A 24,562-nucleotide genomic window follows, 5' to 3' on the forward strand; every position below is an offset into this window, starting at 1 on the left:
GGAGGGAGGGGCAAGTTTCTTATCTGCAATGTGATGAACGAGTCAGAAACTTTAGAGTTACTTACGTGTCATCACAACCACTTTTGTAGAAGTCCCCAAATTTTAAAAATGTGCAACCATGAGTAACCTCTGGCAACCATGAGTATAACGATTTCTTTAAAGCATTAAGTGTTTACTGAAATAATCATATAGCTGTGTGAAGTCTAAAGATTTGGAAGCGGTTTCTGATCCTAAGGTGCCCAAATAATTCCAGCGAGTGTCGGAGTGTAAAAATCAATATTATAAGACAGAATGCAAAATAAATTAACTAAAAATCTTAAGCTGAAATTAAAAGTGTTAATTTCTAATTACATAATTAACGTTTTAAAAATTATATCTATTATTGATTGTCTTCACCTGGCATAACTATTGACCGCAATTTTTTTAAACTTATTTAATGATGCAACTATTTATGTCCATTGATACCGAGCTGATATACTCATTCAGCTCATATTCGAAATTAAGGTTTTAAAAAATCAGGTTTTGGAATCTTTTACTTCAAGATGTCTTCCTGTATTTCATCGTTTCAAATCTCATCTTTCTTGGTTAAGACTTAATATACCTTGATGCTGTTGTATGATTTTTGTGAGAGTGGTTGCGTCTGTTAAAACGTGTTGCCTACCAAATGATTGTACTTCATGTAAGTAAAGCTTAGATTTTAATGGGTATTTTCGTCAAGCTTTATAAAACCAGCCTATTACATGTGACGAATAACAGGTGATTAACAAGACTGGTATTCTGGTAGGTACATGGTTGCAACAATTCTATGCGGTACTTTATATATACACTGCTAGATTTCCATTCTAGTTTTCGTCAACTATATTTCGTGCATCACATCGCTGCAGCGCTCTGTACAGAACCACGGCTACTGGCCACGTCGATAACCAGGAAAATACCCAGCAACAGATATTTTGATACGGAATGCATGATTAATGGAAAAGATTTGAAAGAGAGGAAAAATTAGATGCATTTAGACAGTCCGACTATCCAGGAATATTCTGAGCTCTAATAGATCTGCTAGCGTTGCACAAAAACTGGCGAAGTTCGCACGCTGGTGAGACCTGTTAACAGGTGGTTTGCTTTATGCTCTTATAATCTTTAATTACAATTTCATCATCGCAGGCCTGCTTATTATACAGCCTTTTACAGAATTTGTCTTTCGAAAAAACTGTACGTTAATATTAAGATTCTTCAGATAAATTCTCTATCAGATGCAATCTTCCTGTCAATTTCTGTCAGAAACTGAAGTCCAGCTGGGGATGCTTATGTAATGATAAGGCATATTATAGCAGTAAAAACATTTCGTATATTCTACAAATCAAGTTGGGAATTAGTCTCTATCATTAGTATTAATTTGATATTTTTTCGAATGCCTTGTCATTCACGTACCTTATGTGGTTTTTCCTTTAGGAATTTTAGCTAATAATACCCCCAACTAATTTGCCTTATTAAACTTTCTTTTAGCTTCCCCAAAGAGAGGTATTTCGTTCATGACTACATACTCAGGCCCGTCTTTAAGGATAAAAACAATTTTGCATTTGGCAATATTGATAGAAACGTTTAAACATCGACACCAGTCCTTTATTAAATTTCTGTTTTAGTTTTCAGTAAAGAAATTTCGGATTTATGGATTTAGTTTGTTATTTCGGTACCATCTGCATATCACGCAATGCGATTAAATTGCTCGGCTTTTGATAATTGTTCCAATATAGAAGATATAAAATGGGTCCAAAAATTAAACACGGATTACTTTCGCTCTAATTCTTTTGACAGCAGAGATGCTGTTGTCTACCTTCGTCCGAAAACCTGTGTTTTCGGGAACGGATGCGATTAGCATTATCATCTCTTTTTCAATGTCTCTAATAACTGCAGGTTCGTCATCAACATTACTTCTATTCACTGCAGACTTACAAAAGCTTACTGTCGATTAAACTTCGCTATTTACAGAAACAAATTTTGTTAAACTTTCAAGTATTTAAATGTTCTGCATTGTAACCTATGATACTTTGGGCTCGGACCTTATTCCATTTCATTTTCTAGATTAGATGTAAATAAAACTTTCTAAATTTAACTTTTGTTTGCTTTTCTCCAGTTCTATCTGAAAAGCTAATTCGTTAATTTGCATAGTTAGGTAGAAGATATGTAGTAGTGATATATGTGGTTAACGAAAGATTATTTGAGTAAGCTTTAAACTTATCTGTAGCAAGAACATAATTTTTCGACTCATTTCGTCGTCTAGCTCTTTTATCCGTTCTGAATGATTCTTTCCTCTCAGCAATGAATTCCTACCTACTCTGTGAACTACAAAAAAATATTTTCTGTCTTTAACACAACGTGGTTTGTTAAATCATGGTATTTTAAGGAAACTGAAGATGGGTAGCTTTTCGCTTTTTTTACTTACTTTTCTTACTTAGATAAGCGTACTTTTATGTTATCATCTAGGCTTATCCCAACATAATGCTTAGCAATCTTAGAAGTTTCTCTATTGATACTGTGTAATCTTTTAAGGCGTCTAACAACTTTCTAAACGGTAATTTTGATGACATTAAAAAAATTAACTGCTCTGCTTTTAAACTTACACTTTTGGCTTTCCAAAAGTAGTACTTCTGGTTTCTTTGCTTCGGTGATTTTAAACAGAGTTATACCTGTTCTTGTTTAACGCCATGAGCCCAGGATTAAACAGTACATTTCTATGAGCCGGAGATGCTGTGCTGCTGACCGTGAACCGGAAATTTTAAAATTATGTTTTAAAATTATGTTAAAATTATGTTTAAAGGGACGCACATAACTAAATACATTCAAACTGAGAATGCTTCATTTGAACAATTTTGGTGATGTTCAAAAGATATTTTTGAAATTTTCTATTTGTTAGTAGTGCTCGCGAATAAGATTAGTTTCACAATTTCAGTTTCATATTCGGCTACATTTTCTTTCTATTCTGTTTTGTTTACATTACATTAAATGCTTTGAAATTTTTTTTTTTTTTCATCTCTTCTTTTTTGAAACAAAATTGTTTTAAAATATAGTAATTTTACCAAACTTCCCACAAATGGTCTATAAAATAATGTGAATTAAATTGGGTAAAAGCTTAGATTTATGAACATATTTAATACCTTTGCAAACAAATTTGCAAAAATTTTAATAAGAGAAACATTTTTCAAAAATAGCTAGTGCAAGTACTCAAATAGGTATATTTAGGAGACATTTTAATTTGTTACATCGATTTTTGTCCTTTTAAATCCTTATGCCTTAATAAATGTAAGTCGAAAAGAAAGTAGAGTATTTATAATTTTTTTGGGAACATATATAGTGATCTGAAATTTTAATACATTTTTAACCAAACTACGAGGATAAAATAAAACATTTTGCTTTGATAGTACATTTATCCCTTGTTTTTGTCATTCTAAGCAGCATTCTGCTAAATAGTACCAATAAAATATCTATCTTTAATATTTCCCAAAATTTGTGTGTCGAATGTTGTCGGATGCCTTAAAAGCCAAACCGTCTTGCGAAATTCATAATTCTGTATAATAAATGTTGTAAATACTTTCAGCAGAGAAATATATACCTATTTGAGTACTTGCACTAGCTATTTTTGAAAAATGTTTGTCTTCTTAAAATTTTTGCATTGCAAAGGTATTAAATATGTTCATAAATCTAAGCTTTTACTCAACTTAATCCCCATTATTTTATAGACCATTTGTGGGAAGTTTGTTAAAATTACTATAGTAATATTTTAAAACAATTTTGTTTCAAAACAGAAGAGATGAAAAAAAACAAAAGCCCTGGCAGGTTTTTGATCACTTATCAGTGCTTCATTGTCCATTGCAGCCAGACTTGGAAACTATGTCATGGCAATCTTTCGCATCGTACAGCTGTTAGTAATTCGCGTTGAAATCCTTTGTACTCATTGCAAGTTAATTTATAATGCACGAGGCAGGTGGCACGTGGCAAGCAAATCTTGAGAGAGAACAGAACTGACAAGGGATTCACACTATAGGATTCTAGGATTATGCCGAGCCATTTTATAGCGTCATGAAATGAACGTACTGCTAAAACTTGAGAACCAATGAAGCCGTATAGGACAGTTCGTAAGGCACTATCACATGCCGTAGAACAATAAAGAAGGAATCGTTACAAATTTACAAGCAAAATGTTCAAATTATGCTTTGAATGTTAGAAACCATAATAAAGGTATTTTCGAATGACTTTTATCAAAATTATGTCAAATGAAGAGAACAAAATATAAAATAACCCGTGAAGTAGGAAAGAAAAGCAAACGCTGGGAAATCGTAATGGCAGCAACTGCTCATTAATTATGCAAATGAAATTTGCTGTTATACAAAAAGAGGAAACTCATGATAGAAGTCGTGAGTGTGTCATCAGTGTGATCGACACTCATGGTAGAAGTCATCAGACTCGAATCATTTAAAATCTACCAATTTCTTACAAATAAGCTTACATATTTACACAAGCCTATAGAATTATTAAGGTGTAAAGTTGCGCGCTTCCAACCCGCATGCAACAATAGTGGTGAATGCTGAGAACTGGAAAGGAGACCAAAGTCTTGAGAAGGGTTTAAATCCCTTTTCATTCAACTTTAGAAATTACCAATGCGTGCTCTTGACGCTCACAAACTACGCCGACCCGGCGGTAAAATAAAAATAAGAAACTAAGAAAAGAATAGTAACAAGAGACTAACTACGAGGCTCTCTAAAAGTAACTAACCTCACCGCGTTCTAAAATACCGCTGATAATTCAGCAACTTCTGAATATTACCTTGAACGATTAACAAACTGCCGAGGCAAGCACACAGGCCGAAACGCGTGGTTCTTCAATTTCTAACTAGCCACCTCCACGCTCGTGAAGCAAGAAAGCTCCTTCGAACTCGTTTCCCTTCTATTTAACTCAGAATACTTCCGTTGACAATTTGAATCCTTGCGCGTTCTACTAAAATTTACATACTCTGGCATTGGCAATTCCAGGAGAAAGTAAGGCTTAACAAGAAAGATAGTTTAAACTTAAAATAAATATAAACCCTACAAAGGAATATAAATATTACGCATTGTCGAATATACTTTCTCGGTTAGATAAATAAGCACTTAACTGTAGCAATAATAAGAACATTATTAGAGAACTTTTAGAGAGCTGCTGTCATAGGGAACTTTTGAAATAAAACCTAAACTCTTTTCTTTGTTTTAGGAAGTGAAACAATGCTTATGTTCCATATAATCAACCAGGTTTTTTTTGGCTATATAATGAGTCAACTGTTTCATTATGTTTTTTAAATATACTTTTTGAGAAGAATAATGATTTATGTATGTTTTCTAAATCACAAACTTTCGTTTGTCTGCTCAACGAAATACATTTTACCCCATTTTGGTAGACAATACTTCACATTTCAAGTTACTGATTTAGAAAAAAAAATATGGAAAATTATATTGGTGTAATACAACGATGAAATTCATCAATTGATTTTTTATTATAAGATAATCCTTCCAATCTTAGATTCAGAACTAATATTTTCTATGTGATATTAATTAATCTGATGTTACAACAGAGCCTCCTGAATTCGTGACCAACATGACCGACAGAAACGTGACTGTGATGGAGAATTCGAATACGACTCTTTTCTGCAAAGCTACCGGAAATCCGCCACCAGTCATTAAATGGAAAAGAGAAGACGAACAGCCTTTTCTCGTAGGACACGATCTAAGTATGAAATTTATCTTAGTATACTTAGTACAATACTATTTCCTTTAATATTATGCAAATCAAATCTCGTATCCACTTGTAAAGCAAAATGCAAATTATGTTATATTCTAATAGAGTATGTATTGTATTAAAAAAAAAGTCTTAAGCAAATTTTTGAAATTATTAATTTTCTTGTGTAGTTTGTTGAACAGATATCGGATTACTGAGTTAAGAACTTAATTCAATGTTCTAAAGGTAATCAGTGACGGCCATGTCATTTATTTCGCTGGAAATGTAAATTAAGAAATTTAAAGACTTGTAAAATACTTACTTGTAAAATAATATTTTTTCATATAATCATTTCGAAAAAAATTTTAAAACATTTTGTTACTTAGAAAGGAAAATTTATTTTAGAAAACTAAACCACCTTTAGAAATAAAAAAAAAAAAAAAAAAAATTATTTTATCCTCATTGTTTTATTTATATCTGAAGGTAAATGAGCAACACAAATGACATTTTACGTTAATTAATGCAGTTATTATTTGGGTTTTACTTTCATTTCTACTTTCGTCAACTTCAACCAGAATACACAAAGCCTAAATAAGCTCCGAGTTCCTAAATGTGGAGAGAGCTCTTAGCATAGGAGACAGCCCTCATAAGCTGGCTGGAAGTCTATTTTTAGCTTCTCTGCTGTTGCATTTAACTAATCAATATGAGATTCTTCCATCGAGCTTTGCTTGGTAAACAATTCGGGGCCAAAAAAACGTTTAGTTTTTCCCTTTCAATTCAATTTAATTTAAATATGTATTGTGGTTACCGGCAAGTAAGTGAAATTCTGTTTCTTTTAAGCTTTTGTTTTATATAATCACCAGCTTGAAGAGTAAATAAACAGGTTTTATTTTAAAACTTGAGTTCTGCTGATTTCACTAAGAAGGCAGTCAAGACCATAAATCATTTGGCAATGTGCACTATTATTTTGAGTGATAGGTAATTTAAGGGTAAAGTAAAGTAATATAATAAGATATAAGAAAATATTGAATTGCAATAACAATACAAAACTTATTTAAACATAATTTATTTAAACACTATGAAATTTATGAAAAAAATGTATACTTGAAGATCTGTTAAAAAACTATTCTAATAGCAAAGCTCTATCTGTGGCTCCCTGGGAATAGGTTGCTGCCTGTATTATGGGATTTTGTTTAGAGTAGTTAATTTGAGATTAGATTTGCTTCTCATTTGAAAGGAAAAATATCTAAAAATGTTTTTAAACAATTTATAAATATTAAAAATATTTTCATTTCATAAATATATATTTGTAACTCTGCCAAACGATACTTATTTGTAATACGCAATGCATGCAGTGCATATTATAATTTTATGTCGATGTTGAAGAATACATTTTGTCTGTTTTATTTAAACTATTTTAAAATCTGAAGTATAAAGTAAATATATCAAATTTAGTATATAGAATATAGAAATGTATGTACAAAATTTCACCAACATAACTCAGTTATTTCTACAAGTTTATTTAAATTAAAATCTGTTTAAATTTTGGTCATATTTTAACAGGCTAAAAACGGTTCCCTCTGAATATTTTAAATTGTGGCTTTAAAATGTAAATTACAATTGAAATCTGTTTAATTTTTTTATCCTATTTTAGAAAGTTAAAAGAACCTTATCCCTCAACATCTTGGGATGTAAAATATGCTATTTCATGAAAAGACGACAGTCGGTTCTTCAGGTTCAGTCTTTGGCCCAATCTTAGCATATCTTTACTAAGTAAAAAAATTCAACTTCGATGGAATGAAGCTTTTTAAAGCAAATTAGAATTTACTTTCACTAGTAAATTTTATTTTTATCTAGAATTTTTGGTTTAAAATTTGATAATAGATGGCAGCACTATAAACGAAACGCCAGGATTTTAATGAGTTCATATTCAAGTTTTGAAACGCTACCAATAGATGGCAGCACTACAAAATGATAGATCTTCAGTAAGGATCTGCAGATAATACATTTTTTTTCAAATGTCGGTATATTTTTTTTTTTATTTTTTATTTTACGTCTTTTTGTCAGCAGATAAAGTTTGGTTATTAAATGGGCTTATTAGTATGTTTTCTTAGTTCACATGCAACTAACAAAAAACTTAGTAAATTTTTAATATGAAAGGTAAATATTTACTTTCTTACGTAGTTTTTGTGTTACATGAATTATTTGTCGTGGTTAGTAAATAGATATTGAAAGGTATGCTATTTAAGAAATACATCTGAAATTTCATTCATTACTAAAAAAAAAGAATTAAATGTTAATTTGTGATGAGTAAAAATTCTAAAGAAAACTGATATGCTCTCCTTTTTGTTCCAGTTTAACTAAACTGAATATTAGTTCAATCTCTATTATTAGCATTAAAACTTTCTTGAAAAACATCATGTGTTTAATGTGAAAAAAAAAAATAAAATTCTCTTTTGCTCATGTAATATGCTCAAATGTTAAGAAAATTTGCATTAGCTATTAAGGTGTTTCTGGATTTATGTAAAAATTAAATTAAAACAATATGAAAACATTTGACAATATACTTCTGTCAAAAATCTCACAGAAGCATTAACTTCTTATAAAATCGGGAAACTATTTTGATAATAATAATAGGTTATTTTTAAAAATGATAATAGTAATAACCCTTCCACTATTTGTCTCTGACGAGATATTAATTGCTACAAAAAATTAAATTCATAACATATTATTCTTCGATTCAGAAATTGTTGGAATAATTAATGTTTTCTTACAATTGCATTTTTTGTACTACTACATGAATATATATTTTAAAATAAAAACTAATACATGTGCTCGTAAAATGGAATATAAAAATATATATTTAAGTAATACATAAATAATAAATATGTTTAACATTAAATAAATATAAATTTTACATCAGAATATTAAAAATTCTATCTTCTTTTCAACTAAACTGCTTTCGGAAGCTAATAATTTTTCGAGACACAAGTAAATTGTTGAAATATTTAGTAAATTGCAATTAAGGAAAACATGCAATAAAGGAGAAAAGACTTCAGAAATTATTAATAACTATGTAAATGCATGTTCTTGAATTAATCTAGCAAAGACTTTGTAAGCTTAAAAGTTAAAAATCACATATTTCAGTTTAAAAACAAATAGTTTCTGTAAAGTATTTCTATAAACGAAAAAATAGTTTCTATAAAAACAGTTAAACTTCCTGAAATTGGGATTAATTTCCTCAACATAAATAAATAATATAATATGAGTAATTCGTAATATCTTTCAGATATTCCCTCGGTTACAATTAACGAAAAAAATGCAGATAAGTTGAGAAGGTTATTTCAAGAAGAGATAAAGAGTATACGTAAAAACTGCATTCTCACAACATCACTTACACTACAATGATCTGAACAACCTGCTTTTTTTTTACTTTGTTGTGCGATGTAAACGAAGTATTGTAATCTCGAAAAATTTGGGGTATCGTATTTCAACAAAAATACCCATTTTGAGACACCTCTCGTATCCATTTCAAGGATGTTTCAAGCGTGAAATCTCTACGTATGGAGAGACTAGAAGACGCTTTTCTACAAAACGGATTGTAAAAGGGATTTAAAATGGATTCAGAAGATATTTTGTTTTGGTGATATCTCTATGTAGGGACATATGCATGTATCTCGTAAATCTCAAAAAAGAGTGATCACAGAACTTTGAAACGTTGTGTATGGGACTGCTGTAACATGTAATTGCGCATCTCCCTTTTTGATTGCAATCGGATGCACCAAATGTATATATATATATATTTTATTTGCTTGCTAACGAAATATTGATTATATTAGCTTCTAATATAAATTTAGTAGCATATATCTTGTTTTCGATTTCAATGAATTTCAGTTCATTCAATATATATATATATGTGTGTGTGTTCTACTCTCTGCCCTATTCCGCGAGCTCAGTATTTTTATTCTTTTATTCTTATAATTGGTAAGTTGGGCATTTTTTGCTTTAAAAGAGATTGAAACATGGTGTTCCTATGTTCCGATTCATATTTTTATATTTTTAGTTAATTTGTATGCAATATTAAGTGAGGCTAAGCCTAATAAGGCTGCTATTTGTTTACATTTGATATTCTTAGCAGAATAGTAAATTAAGTCAGTTTATGCACCAACCTCAGTTTCCTTTTGCCCAATGGAACGAAAAGTTTGCTTTCAGTTTTGTACACCGAAAAATCTGTCTTCATGCACGCTGGCCGAATTGCTTGTTTTACGTAGGAACTCTAATTTAAATTTTAAAAATTATTTTAACTGCATTTTGTGTTTTACATTTTACGATTTTTAATGAAAATTGAGCTTTTGCGTATTTTTGTCTCTTGCCACGAAGTGACAACGAAATTAATTGAATGAGATATATATCTCTAACAAAATTCGAGGAATTACATTTGAATAAAGGCAATCAAAAACGCGTATAATTTAATAGGCCGTGCAAAGAAGTTGTAGAGACATTAGTTTATTTTGAATGCTGGAGATGTGAAAAATGAGTATTGTCTCTACTGTGGCGACCGATATAAAAGGTGGAGGATCAGGAATTTTCATCACAAGGATTTTGCGATTGGGTCCCCTAATCTTTTTTTTTTTTTTTTTTTTTTTTCAATAAGACAGCTTCTGGATCATTATCGTTCAGTGGCAAGGACCTTTGTATGAGAATCTAGGTGAAAATGTTTTTCGAAGCTAATGACAGTTGATAAATCTGAGTTGATAGAACATATTGGATGAGGGGACGGAACATCTCTTCTGCAGCCACAATAGTTTTCAAATTTGATAAGACGGTTATTGACTTCTCGAGCTTTAACGCACATTCTCCAAACACTTCACCACCATATCGCCGACAGTGTGGCTTTGCTTGATCATGATACGTAGGCATGCATGTGGAATAAAAAAGCTCATGAATGACCACAGTACTAACAACGATGGAAGCGTTAAGCATTTCTGGCAAACACGCATCTGAAAGCTTTCACATTTTATTCAACGCCCAAACAGGTGCTTTTTCATTTACAGACACAAACACGTTTTGAAAGTATTTGGGCTAATGTCACGTTGGGATAAAAATATTTAAAAGCAGCACACCTTTAGAATTTCCGAAAATAATTTTATTCCCTACAGTGTGTTGCCACTGCTCGCTTTGAAATCGTTGAGTATATTGATCAAAAATTCATTAAGGTTTAAAAATTATGAAATAGATAGTAAAACTAATTCGAAATTCAAGATTCGGACTTCCATGTGCCCATAATCAGGTGGAGGGTTACGTTATTCAAAATTTGATGTTGTTAGTATCGTTGTTTTATCACAATGCGAGAAACGCAATGCGAGTTTCTTTAAATATTATACAGGGCGATAATATTTGGTGATAACAATTTGAAAAATGATGCATCGTATTTTAGTCATTCGCTGCAAAATACCGTTTCGGGTCTAATAATCGTTTTGGTTAGCTCAATGAATAAAAATTGATATTTGATGCTTCTTTATTTGTCATGAATTTAAAAAAAAAAAAAAAAAAGGTTTCCCTCTATTATGAGTAACAATACACTTCTCGTAAGTAACATTTTCTTATTCATAGGTACCTCTGTTTCTCAGTACTCCATTTGTAATTTCTATTTCGGCAGCAATTATCTGAAATTATTTAAGCTGCGCAGAAAATCTTATGGACATTTTACCCCATTTAAGAAAGGATTCCTTTTGTGATATCCTCCAAATAAATAACGAAAATAAGAATGCATAAAGATATCCATCTGCATTTCTTAAGGGTTCCTGAAAATTTTCGCCAAATAATTGCCTCGTCGTAAGCCTCATTTCCTAATACATAATTCATTTTTCGAATTTGCTTGATCTTGAATTTAAATTAACTATTTAAATTTTGTTTTTCAGGCAACCCTTCAAGAGTATATCATCAAGAATCTTGTCTCTCTTTATTTTTTTCCTACTATACAAAATCATTTTAACGACCCAAAATTATGCACTAGCTTTTCAACACTTAATAAGCTGAAGATATCGCTGACTTATTATTTGTTTAATATTCGTTGGCAAACTTCATGCATAAGTAATGGAACCTTTTCTTATTATTATTATTATTTTGAATTAAGTACCTTGTATGAGAAAAGAAATTTTGGAGTTTCCATTTTTAATGTTTGAAGTAGATTGTTTAATTTTAATTTACATCATATTGAACTGTATGATTTCCATCTCGGATGTTAAATTCTTTTATAACAGTTGTAAGCCGTGTTACCATTTAAGAGGTGATGATATAACAAACTGTGACAACAATAAAAAATGTGTCAGATTTTAGTTAGCTGTAATAACATATGTTTTAATGCATTCATATGTTTAAAATATAAAATGGCATTAAAATCAATTTATTGTTAGTTTTCAAGACCCTAAAATGCTGCAGAGACTTCCGACAAAGAATGCTGCATGCAGAAGAATATTTTATTTGTAAATATTTTAAGCTGTTAGTGGCTTTATGTCTTTACATAACAACGCTGAATAAGTCAAAAGCTGACAGACACAGTGCTTGTAATAGATTGCTTGTAATAGATAAGCTTGTTATAGATTGAATACACACAGATTGGTAGTACCTTGATAAATTTTATTTTAACAAAAACACTTCACAAGTCTGGAACTTTCCACAAAAATAATAGTAGAGCCCTTCACAGTATCACTGAGTAGAATCAGTGGTTACACTTCAAACTACTAAGAACGTTAAACACAACGCTGTGGAAAGCGAATCTGAAAGGTGAAGCTCTCACGGATATCTCAATACTTCGCTGTAGCTATGAACTAACAACTGAGATAAGATGTCCTCTCTGGTCTGTAACACTTCTCGAAATTTCTGGAATGCGTATAAGGGCCAGATTCGGTTACATCTACATATGAAATCTTTATTTAACTTCATTACCTATTACAGTGATACAGGAACGGGATCATAATTTCCGGGCCAAATTTGGCGTCAGATATAGCGAGATAGCCATTTACTTAATGTTAAATAGATTTGCCCTGTATTCTTATCTTTTTGGCAGAGCACAGTTTCTCTCAAGTTTTTCAAGTTGCACTTCACAGAAAAAATACAACATTTTCACAGAAATGATTTATATGTGTACAAAATTCGTAACAATACTTTTCATGTGAAATATACTGCAATTGTGCATGTGCTTAGACTACGTAATTCATTTGTTCAAAATGTAATGAACGTTTCGTGCATGTAATTTAAACGGTAACAGATTTATCGTGCTTTTTTTTCTGAAGTGATAGATAAGAAGTGTATTACAAAGAACTTTTATGTTCAAAACATAAAAGCTTCGAAAGATGGTATAAACAATGGCTTCAAATTTGCCGCCTGCAGTCCACATGAGTTTCCTGAAGCAATTTAATGCGATGCGCGAATACATTTCAGATGTATTGGTTGCTAATGTGGTACCTTAAAGCTAATGTGGTTTTAAAAGTATGTATTGAGCTTATGTGCTCGCCTGCTTTAGAAGGAAAAAAGAGAGAAAATAAATTAGTTAAGGATTTGTCAATATATCCTTTATAGTGATATGTCAATATTTTTACGCCAGGCCATGCGACTGGAGTAAGGTAGAAAAATTTCTCAGATTAGAAAATAAAATTTAGTTTGCCAGACGACAGCTCATGGCGCTTCAAAATTCTAAAATTTTTAGTTTCCGGTTAAGGACAAAAGTAAGTTATTCAGTGATTAATTGAATATATCGGGTTTTAACTAAAGTTTTCCGCCACCTTTTAAATATTGTCTGAGCAAAACGTTTGCAATGGTGTGTTTAATCATATTTTGTCAGACGATTTTTGTCATTTGAAAAAAAGAGACTTGCCTTAGAACACTGTGTTGTGAAATTTGTAACAAAAACTGTCGTTATCATTAAGTGCAAGGTGTGTGAAATGGAGCTATCACGCTACCAAATTAGAACCATCATTTTTTGACAGTTCTGTTGCAAAAGGTTAGCTACAAAATAACACCAAATCATATGTACAGCTATAGGTACTAATGTTGTTATTTATTATCATACGACACTGTGGAGGTTTGGTACCGAAAGTTCAAAAACAAGGCGTGTCTTCAACGTTTTCGAAATTAAGAACATTGGCTTGCTTTTATGTCTTTCGGCAAGAATGATGCTCCTGATGAAGAGGGACCTATGCTTGTTGACGCTCGGAATTGATTGAGATCTTCATTAAATCTATGCCAAGTATAAGAATGTTGCTTTGCCAAATTTATACCTTACTTTGGCGTGTTCATTGCTGTTTTAAAAAAGTAAGGTGTATCCTGAATCAAAGGCATATAGCCTTAGTGCGCTTTGCCCTAATCAGCTAAACCGAAACCGAAATCTAAATTGCAAAATGAGGAATGGTTAAATGATTTCTCTTTTTCTGTTAACATGCTAACTTCTTTGAGAGAACTATATATGTTGCACTGCAAGTGAAAATGCAATATGCTTTCCTATATCAAGTATTAAAAAATAACAGCGTATTTATGATGAATTTATTTGTTGAAATTTCGAATGAGAAACATTTAAATTATTTTTCAGTACTAGAATCTCAACGACAAAACTTTTAAAAAAAAGTTTTGAAAATAGTAAAAGAAATTGAATGAATGAAAAAAAAAATAGTAAAAGAGTTAAATCCCAAATTTGGCAGAATTTTTAAAACCATAAAAAGGAAAATTGAAAGATATTTGTTAACCCTCTGACCGAACAGAGATTTCGCTAAGAAAAAAAATTCCAAAAATTACTCTGAGAAATAATTCCTTTCTTGATTTTTAATATTAAATTTCCCCTGCTACTTTATACCTGGAGTTATGTACTTTTAATATATTGCCTTAATTCCTTGGGCATATTTTAATACGTACGTGTATATACGTTCTTGCAAACGCTATAAAACCATTCTAGACCATACAGCCTTGCTGCTCAGAGGGTAAGAACTACGTCATTTAATTTTAATTTGGAAGATACTTCAGTTCAGATTCAGTTAGAAATGTCTAATATGCAGTCGGATCACATCTTAAACAAGCGAAATAGCGGTTTTCGTGGTTTCCTAAATTCAGATCAATTCAAATCTTTTTCGGGTTATGTTAATAAGTGTTGCTTTTATTTGAATCGACATATTTATGTGAAAGAACTTACTTATTCTTAGTTAACTGATAATTAACTAATAATCACTTTATTTTTCTTTAACTAAATACACGAAAGACAAATATCGATCACAAATCACTGATGAAAATTCTTATTCCGATCGCCACAAGTGAGTCGGAACCTAATTTGGATGAAATAATTGCAAGCGAACATTCGAGATTTAACGTTTTATATTAAATATATATTAATAAATAACTGATTTTACAATAGAGCGTATATGATGAAAATAAAAAGGTATGCAAAGCTATAAATTTGTAAAACTATTTGCTTAATCATTAATGCAATTGTTTGCTTCATATTCCCTGAAATTGATGTGCATATTTTATATTTCGTTAGTTGATCCGCATACAGGTACCTCGTGACCCTGCATACACTGTCTGGGACTTATTTAAAGGAAAAAACGGGAAATTAATTGAATAAAAAGCTATTTTAATTTTTCGGCTGGGAAAACTTTTGTTGGGGAAAAGTACTGATCTCAATCGCCCTCTACAAAAGCATAGGTCGTCATACAAGCATTGTACCTTGCGATGGCTGTGCCCGCATGATGCACTAAAAAAAACTTTTCGGCCAGTGGTTGAAGGTAATTTACCACTCATAACTTAGGGCCATGTTTTCATTGTATATTGTGAATTAGTTTCTCTTTTACAAGCAGGTCATAAAATTATTTCCGATATGTGAATACTTAGCTCTCAACTAATCAATGTGAAATTTCAGTTAAGGTTATTTGAAGGTACGTTCTTGATATCGTGAAGATTTAAAACAATAGCGTTCTCACGGTTACGATTACATAGAAAAAATTCGAAATTTTCAAATACCAGCACCTACGTGTTCCTTCACACATTGATCAAACCATCGATCAAATTTAAAAATCCATAAATGGCATTTTAAGGTTAATGAAAATTTGCAAAGAAAATCATTGTAAATGACAAATAACAAGATAAGAGAAAATATGGAAAGAAACGGTTAATGATTTAGAGTCATTAGGTTATTTTAAACCACGAGACACGAAAAATGAACAATGCCATTGCCGAGATTCGAGCCTGGATCTCTCGAATACGCGTCGAGGGTGCTACTCTTACAACACGAAGGCATGTGCTGTAAAGATACAAAAAAGAGCTTGTAGAGACATTAGAATTTTTTTGGAGGCCGAAGAGATGAAAAAGGAGCGACCGCCTTTGCCGGGAATCGAGCCACGGACCTCTGGAATACCGTCCTAGCGTGCAGAACCACTACACTACGAAGGCACGCTGGGAGGGAGGGAGAAATATCTTATAAACTTATAGTGGAATTATAAGTTTTCAATGTGCCCACTTTGGCAGATGATTACACACTGCATGCGGGATTTGTTGACAATAGTGACGAACGTAACATCGCTGGATAAATCTGTACAATTTCCCGTTTTGTGGTACCTTTCAAATTTGACAAGTTTCGTGTATTTGATATGTACACCTGAGATATCAGATAATCCAAGAACCAGAAATCCATCGAAGGAGGGGGGGATCACGGTGTTTACGAAACTGCGAAGTTATGGGAGATGACTCTATCTTGAAGCGTTGTACAAAATGAAAGCTTGTAATCGAAATAAAAGTTTTCCCCGTCTGCTCTCTTGTGTTGTCGCTAGTCCTTCGCAATGCTCTTCTTTCCAAATGTTTTACATTGATAGTTTATCCATATGTCTATAGTTCCAATGCCATTTATGGTCTTTCAATGTACCGATAAATTTGCGAAGGGGAAAAAAATGGGTGTGCCTTTCTAAAATTTCGAAATGTTTTAACTGTAACTGTAACCATGAAAGCTCTATTATTTTAAATCATCAGAAGCTCGAAATCATACCTTCAAGTAAGTATACCTAAAGTTTCATTTCGATTGGTTGAGGGGAGAGGCCGCTAGGTATTCCCATATCCAGGAAGTTCTTTCTTTATAGCTCACCTGTATATATTTTATATGAATACTTTTTAGTTGGTTTTGTGATCTCTCTTTACAGTACTAAGAAAGAGACTAAGAAATTTTAAGTAATTTTTATTCTGCAAGAAGGTGCTGATAATCTAAATTTGCCATTAATCAGTTCCTCTCTGTGTATGAAACACCCATTGTATATGAAATTTTCTTGATTTGTTGCTGACAAATTGTAAATGACAATGTAACTAAAAATTTTAATTGTAAACGCTGTTTAAAATAATTAGCACATGATAATTAGCCTAATGAGACAAACATTTATCTCTAATTGCAGTTTAATTACTGTTTAGTTCTAGATCACCAAAATATTGGTGTGCCATTTTGATGGTGGTAGAAGACCTTCACTATGGAAGCAACATTACTTTGAAATCGTTGCACCGAGTTCCAAAGAATTATACAGAAAGAACAGAACATTCAGTTTAATACCTAATTTATCCCTATTCTTCTAATCTTTAATTCTAATCTTTAATTCTAGATATGTTTGATAAACAAAACCATTCGTTATTAAAAGAAGAGACAATTAAATAGGATTTTGCTGTCTTGACGTTTATTCCTGTCATAATTGCAGTTAGTTAAGCCATGGCTAAAATTATTTTTTATGTTGTACCGTCAGTTAAGACGAAAAGACGAATATAACTCGAGCTAATCTTCTTTTTAATAATGCGAGTAATGTCTCTTCCGCAAATTTTATAAGGGTGTTAGTACAATTTTAGGAACTGCAGTCCTCAAATAAATGCTACAAAAATTGCAATATATCTTCAGAAATGATAAAAACATTCAAATAAATAATATAACGATTTCACTATATCTTCAAAAAAAAATGAAATAATGAAAAAAAAAATGAATGCTGCAAAAATTTCATTACTATTCAAAAACGACAAAATTCTCAAACAAATGTTTGGAATATTTTCATACATCTTCAGAAACGTGAGATAAGGTACAAAATATAGGTATGACACTATTCTTGCAGCTGTTTTTTCTGGTTTCTAGATAATGACAATGATGACATTAGTAATATTTTGCCTAAAATATTATTAATATTTTTACCTTAGAACACTGATAAAGTAGTGAGACAGACAAGCTATTTTTCGATAATTTTCATAAATTATTTTACCATTTTCTCTCTTCTTCCAGCATGCCTTCGTGGTGTAACGGTAGCACACTCGGCGCGTAATCGAGAGTTCCATTTTCGAGTCCCGACGAAGGCATTGCTCATTTTTATGTCTTCAACACCAATATCCTAATGTTTCTACAAGTGGCGCTTGAACTAAAGATGGTGAATGATAATTTATCTCCACCAGGATTTAGTAATTGGTTCCATTCATCCCCAGTTGCCATTTAAAAGAGGGAGTGTATTAGGTATTTTATTCCTCCTTTCCGCATGCCTTCGTGGTATAACTGGAAGTATACTCGATGCGTGTTCGGGAGGTCCAGAGTTCAAGTCCCGAAGATGGTACTGCTCATTTTTTCCGTCACCTGCTTCCCAAAAAATAAATAAATAAATAAATAAGTAAAAAATAAAAAGCCCTAATGTCTCTAAAAGTTTCATAAGTAAAACGACATCATGCTTATAGTTTGGGTTTGGCTTGGTTTAGTTTATAATGGCTAAGCACAATAGGACTACCAACGCTTAAAGGGAGATATGCTTTCTGGAAGACTTTCTAAGAAAAACTGGATCGAATACACGTTACACAGGAAGAAACCCTCAAAACTGTCAACGTAGCCATGCCATTCACCTGGATTCGGACTTTTACCGCTAAGCGGCAAGTAGGCCTCACATGCTTATGGTAAGAAATAAATCCCACAGAATAAACAAATCGTTTCATACATCTTTGACAAACTTCAATGACAGCTAGATGTAGAATTTTTTTTTTCCTTGAAGATTGTTTGCTTACTTCAAGAAACAAAACTATCACTTCTTTAGGTACTGCAACAGAAATTTTAGTTCGAGTGTATAAGTAAACTTCCAGACAGAGATTTCACAATTTTACCACTTGAAGTAAATATAAGGAGAAATACTCAATCCGAAACAATATATATAAGCACAAAATATAACATAGGAAAAATTTATATATATATATATATATATATCAGTGAGGGATAGAAGTGAGCGCTGACAAGAAATAAAAATGAATCTCGAATAAAAAAAAAAGTCTTCTTTCAACGAACCATGACTTGTGTAACCTGCGCTGAGACTTCATACGATTTTATTTTTTCTCGAAGCCTTCATTTTTGGGAGAGATAAGTTGTATTTTTTAGTTTTGATTTTCTTTCTATATGCTGTCACCCGTTTCGTCACCTCCCTAGTAACGGTGATCCATCCAGCCTAACACTTTTTTATTATATTATTTCCTGTATAAAACTTTTTACGCCACACGAAGGTTTTTTCAGACTTGAAAAAAAGTGTGAAGTGTCTTCAGTAATAACGAAAAAAAAAAGTGTCAGAAAATGAAATGTGTTCTCATGATAACTGGATCGTATACTCGTCTGTGAAGCTATATATTTATTTATAATATCTCCATCTATATAGGCCTATCGTAACAAATAGGTTTTGTAAACAGAAATGCGGGGAAATGTGATTTATTTTTCCTTCGGATAAGGAAAATGTGACAAGGGATTATAGGCAAAACCCTGGTTAAGGAGACCTTGTTTAAAATACTTCAAATTCTTTTTGCCTTTCATAAGCTCCTGCTATTGAGTTATGGGCTGATTGAGAAGAGGATTTATTATTATATATATATATATATATATGTTACACATGAAGAAACAAACTTAAAAACAAATATATAAGCACAAACAAACTTTGATCCTTAAATATTATACTTAAAGCATAGATTATGGTGATTTGTTTCCTAAAATTTTTAATACGTTCCTGAAAAATCGTCAGTTCCTTTAAAATCTCATGTATATTTACAGAGTAAATCTCAAACGCAACTAAATTCCGACTTACCGTGCTATTTAAATTAAAAGTTCAACTGTTTGCAAATATATGCAATTAAAACATTTTAAGACTAATCCTTATATTCAAAATCAGATGATTCTCCGAGCCTTATATATGGCAATCGAAAAATCGTTCACATCTTAATAAATATGAAGGCTTCACATTTTTTACTCCGTGTTCCAGTGAGACTGTGTGGGAAGAAACGTCGGCCAAAAGACGCTATAAGTAATCTGGTTTTAGGTTGCTCATTCTCGTAGCTTTCATATCTCTTTGGGTAAAACTCGCATAAATATAAGTGGGCGAAAGATGCTTGGAGACGTTTTCTCTCGCCGATTCTGCGTGACATTTTTCAATAGCAAACTTTCGTGCCTCTTCATAAAATTATCCATTTGCATAATGAGCTAATTTCATTACCATTTGTTCATCACGAACGTTCTTTAATGCACAAGTACAAAATATACAGTACTTAATCTTATGTTTGTTGCCTTACATCAAATAAATGCAAAATCAGATCATGCCTTTGGGAATTTTGTCAGAAACTGCGGCTCTGCATAATCATGCCTGCGCTTTCATTTTTTTTACCGTACTTCAGGCCGCCTCGTGCAGAATGTGTACAGAGACAATATTTCGTATAACAATTCGCAAGAGGATTACATCGAATGTTCCTCTTGGGATCCTTCGATGTATGTGGATTGTTTGCATAGACATTTCCTTTAAGTTATCTGTACTGAAAAAAAATAAATAAATAAATAAATAAAAACATTAAAATCGAAAGAAAAAAATCTGAAAGGTTTCAGATTTTAAATTACGTCCAAAGGGGTGTTTTTTTAACATTTTGTGTGTTACCATTATTTATTAAATATCATGTTCTTCGCACGTAAATTCAGTTCAAGAGTAATATCGAAAATAATTTTAAAATGAGCATATCTTTGGAATTTATGATACACAGTCTCGCGCGCAGGAGATAAAAATGTTTTTATGTGTAACACTGCCATTGTTCGCTTTAAAATCCTTGCGTTAAAATTTTACAAAATATGAAATCATAATAAAACAAATTCCAAATTTCAAATTTGGGCTTCCAGATGCGTATATTCGCAAGAGGATTACATTATTCCAAAATTGATGGCTCTAGGTAACGTTGTTTTATCACAATCCGAGAAACATACGTACATTTATTCAGATTTTTCATTATTTATTTTATAAATATAATACAGTGCGATAATATTTGGTGGCAATAATTTGAAAAGTGAAACAACGCTTGTAGTGAATGAACACAAAATGCCAAAACGAAAGTAAATTTCCCCTTTGGACTAAAAATAAATGTGAGGGATAAATCATATTAACGCGGGAACCACACTCCTTTTGAAATGATATGGCTCCTGAAAATCTTCGTAAGAAGCGCATAGTTTCGCTGGATGTATGACAAATATCACCATCTGCCTGAAACAATGCTCATGTTCATCGACTTCCAGAAGTGCAGGAAAATGTGAAATGATGTCTTTGTATATTGTAACTCACTCTTCACTTTTTTTTTTTTTTTTCCCTGTGCAAATTAGGAAATTAAATATTTTGGTCAGTTTTTCTCTTAGCGAGTCAAATTTCTATTAATATTATCTTTATAATCCGTATAAAACTTCCGCAAAGTATTATTATAGGAAACTGAAGACGGCTTTAAAAGTTAGATTTCGCTATTTATAGAATTTTGTTTTTAATTTTCATTATAAAAATATTTCTGTATTTGGAAGTCTATGACTAAGACGAACGATTGCGAAAATAAAGGCGGGGTAATGACTTTAAAAGCCAGGTCAAGGGTTGGTATATATACTTCTGATACTGACGTCTGCAATAAAAGAGAGAAGCGCACAACTAGAAGTTACAGCAGTTACACAAACTTTCAATATTCTGTGGCTAATCGATCGTGAGTTATGCGAGATATGTACATACGTAGGTACATTCGTAACGAAATATGACACCCAAAATTTTTACCGATTACAACTTGTTATTTCGTGCGAAGAAGTAATGAATGACTACCAAATAATTTCATGTTTTGTTCCACAAATTTCAGGTCAAGAATTAAAATTACATTTTTGTGTTCAAAGCCAAATGACAAAAATGCAATAAAATCAAAACTGCTTATGTATGTTACAAATGGAATATATCTCTTTGGGTTACATGTGGAAAAGCAGTAAAACATTCTAATTTGCGTTGATTATATGTAGTACGTAAAAGTGAAAGTGAAAATAACAATAATTAGTATGCCATCAATGAAAAAAGAAAGTTAAATTAAATTTTTATCTTAGTTGCAGCCATGTTAAATTTGTTTATACATGATTTTAAATTAATACAGTTTGTAAATATTATGTGGTCTACATTAATCATATTGCTACGAATTTTGTACACAGGTAGATAATTCTAGTAAAATTATGTATGAAATTGTTGTATTTTTCTATGTGAAATTATTGTTTAATGTAAGATGAAAATCTAGAGAGAGGACTCTCATCCAAAAAGGTATACAGGAGCATACTATTACATAGACATACTATTTACTATAAACTAAAAAGACATACTATTTACAATTGAGTAAATGGCTTGCTCGCTAATTTGGAGAGCAATGACCAAAAGTAGCCAAACATTTTGAAATTTTGGTCCAGTTCCTGTATCACCCTACTAAGTATTGTAATTGAATAACTGTAATTGATCACTATATTAGACGTAACCGTTTCTGGGCTTTATATGTCATCCACTAGTTTCGACAACCAAAAAGTACTAGAAATATCTCGGCGGCTGGGTAAAAACTACATGAGACTGGAGATAGCATCAATTTTCAGTAGTTGCAGTTTGGTAGCTCAGAGCGACTGTGGAGAACTTCACCTTTTAGATGCGCTTTTCATTCTCTTGCGTTTGACATTCCTAGTAGTTTGAAGTGTAACTACTGATTACGCTCTGCGTTACTGTCAAGGCCTATAGCAATATTTTTGTGGAAAATTCCAGAATGCTGAAGTGTTTCTTTTTGATAAAATAAATTGTACAACCTATATTTGGTTTTGTGTACATTTAATCCATTACGAACCCGTACTCACGAAATAATATGTTATTATAAGAATAACCTTTCATGCTCTTGGATGAAATTACAAGTAAAAATATCAACATTGCATAACTTTAGCCCTCCAAGCGTTGCGGGTTTGTCCTTGAAATTTCAGAGTTCCCCAAAATGTCACGAATGAACGGTATTTTCTCCATTATAACTCCAAAATTCTCCATTCACTTTGTACGTAGATTTCTTTTCTCCTAGTATACATCCAACCTCAAAATGAGATTTATCAGGATATGGTAGAAACTATTAAGTGCAACCAAAGCTATCTTTCCACACGGAATTTCACGTCTCTCAGACGGTTAAATGTCTTTCTGGATCCATTACATATGTTCATTTGTACATATGCTCGCTCATATTATGGTTAAATGTCTTTTTGGATACAGTATCTATGTTCATTTGTAATGCTCATCTTATGCCCAACGTCCGTGACATATGCCCATCTTTATATCCAAGTAGTGCATTATATTTTCATGTTTGCTAGTGAAAAATGATTCTGAGTTCAAGTAATTGAAACCTTGTTAATAACCAAAGTAAGTAAAATATATCACGTTCTAGATTTTATTTTAACCCGTATGAAAGGCGGGTTTAGTCATTTGAGTAGAAGAAAAAAAATCTGATGTGTACATCTCATGACTTCCTTGTACGGAATATTAACTTATACGCATTTGTTCTTGCATTTCCTTAAAACTTATTGGATTGAATTAAATCTACTCCGCCGACAGCGCATAAACCACAATAGAATAAATGCATTCTTTAAAATTCACTCTATATGTTTACCGTAGCGGAACTCTGGCGCTAGGTTCACTTAACAGTATTATATTTCGTTCATATTACAACTCAGAATGCACAAAATTTATGTCATTTAAAGAATTATCTAATCGCTGCCACATGTCCTATTCAAATAATATAATAAAGCTAGAACGATGTATAAAAGAAATTAAGCAAACACAACAAAAAAGAAACAGTTTTTCACAGACGATTGAGTACTTTTCATTCAATTAATTCAGTTCTCACTTCGCGACCAGGCAAAAATACATAAAAAGTCAAAAATATCTCTTTTAAAAATTACGAAGTAAATCTTAAACACATATTTCCTCGAAAAAATTTCAGAAAGGATTAAGTATGATTTAATTGGCAATAATAAATGAAGGCGTTATCTTTGTTGTTGCGAAGCTAAGTTTTTCTAGATTGGCAACAAATCCACTAGTCTTCTGTTTCAAATGTAAACAATCAATAGCCGCCATAAAAAAAAAGGCTTAGCGGCACTTAAACAACTTTAAAATTGTTGATAATTCTAAAAATATTTCATACAGATTTACGAAAGGCATAAAAACCTTAACCGGAAGATAAAAACAACATAATTTAATTATTTTTAAAGCAAAAAAAAATGTGCAATTTACAAATATATAAGAGTAGAGAAACTGAGATCACTGAGCCGGTAACAGAGTGTATATATACATAAATATATTTATATTCGTTTGGTGCGGCCGATTGCAACCAAAATGCAAGGTGCACATCTACATGTATTAGCAGTCCTATGTACAAAATTTCAACGTTCTGAGTCTACTCATTTTTGAGTTATGCGATATACGTAAGTTCGTACAGAAGCCACGAAAAATTCTCTTCAGAATTCATTTTA

The 24,562-nt window shown here is 31.8% G+C and overlaps 1 protein-coding gene across 2 annotated transcripts in view; it reads left to right on the forward strand.

Annotated features, from left to right (window-relative positions):
* Positions 1-24,562, forward strand: part of LOC118202435 (limbic system-associated membrane protein-like) — a 577,976-nt gene that overhangs the window by 487,512 nt on the left and 65,902 nt on the right. For both annotated transcript variants that reach the window (XM_085818897.1, XM_085818896.1), the window contains exon 5: positions 5,600-5,755. In XM_085818897.1, coding sequence (XP_085675023.1) covers positions 5,600-5,755 — 156 coding nt within the window. The remainder of the gene's footprint in view (positions 1-5,599; positions 5,756-24,562) is intronic.

This window comes from Stegodyphus dumicola, chromosome 6 (assembly GCF_044657685.1).
Source record: "Stegodyphus dumicola isolate Sdum_Otavi_A_Nest chromosome 6, ASM4465768v1".
NCBI lineage: Eukaryota > Metazoa > Arthropoda > Arachnida > Araneae > Eresidae > Stegodyphus > Stegodyphus dumicola.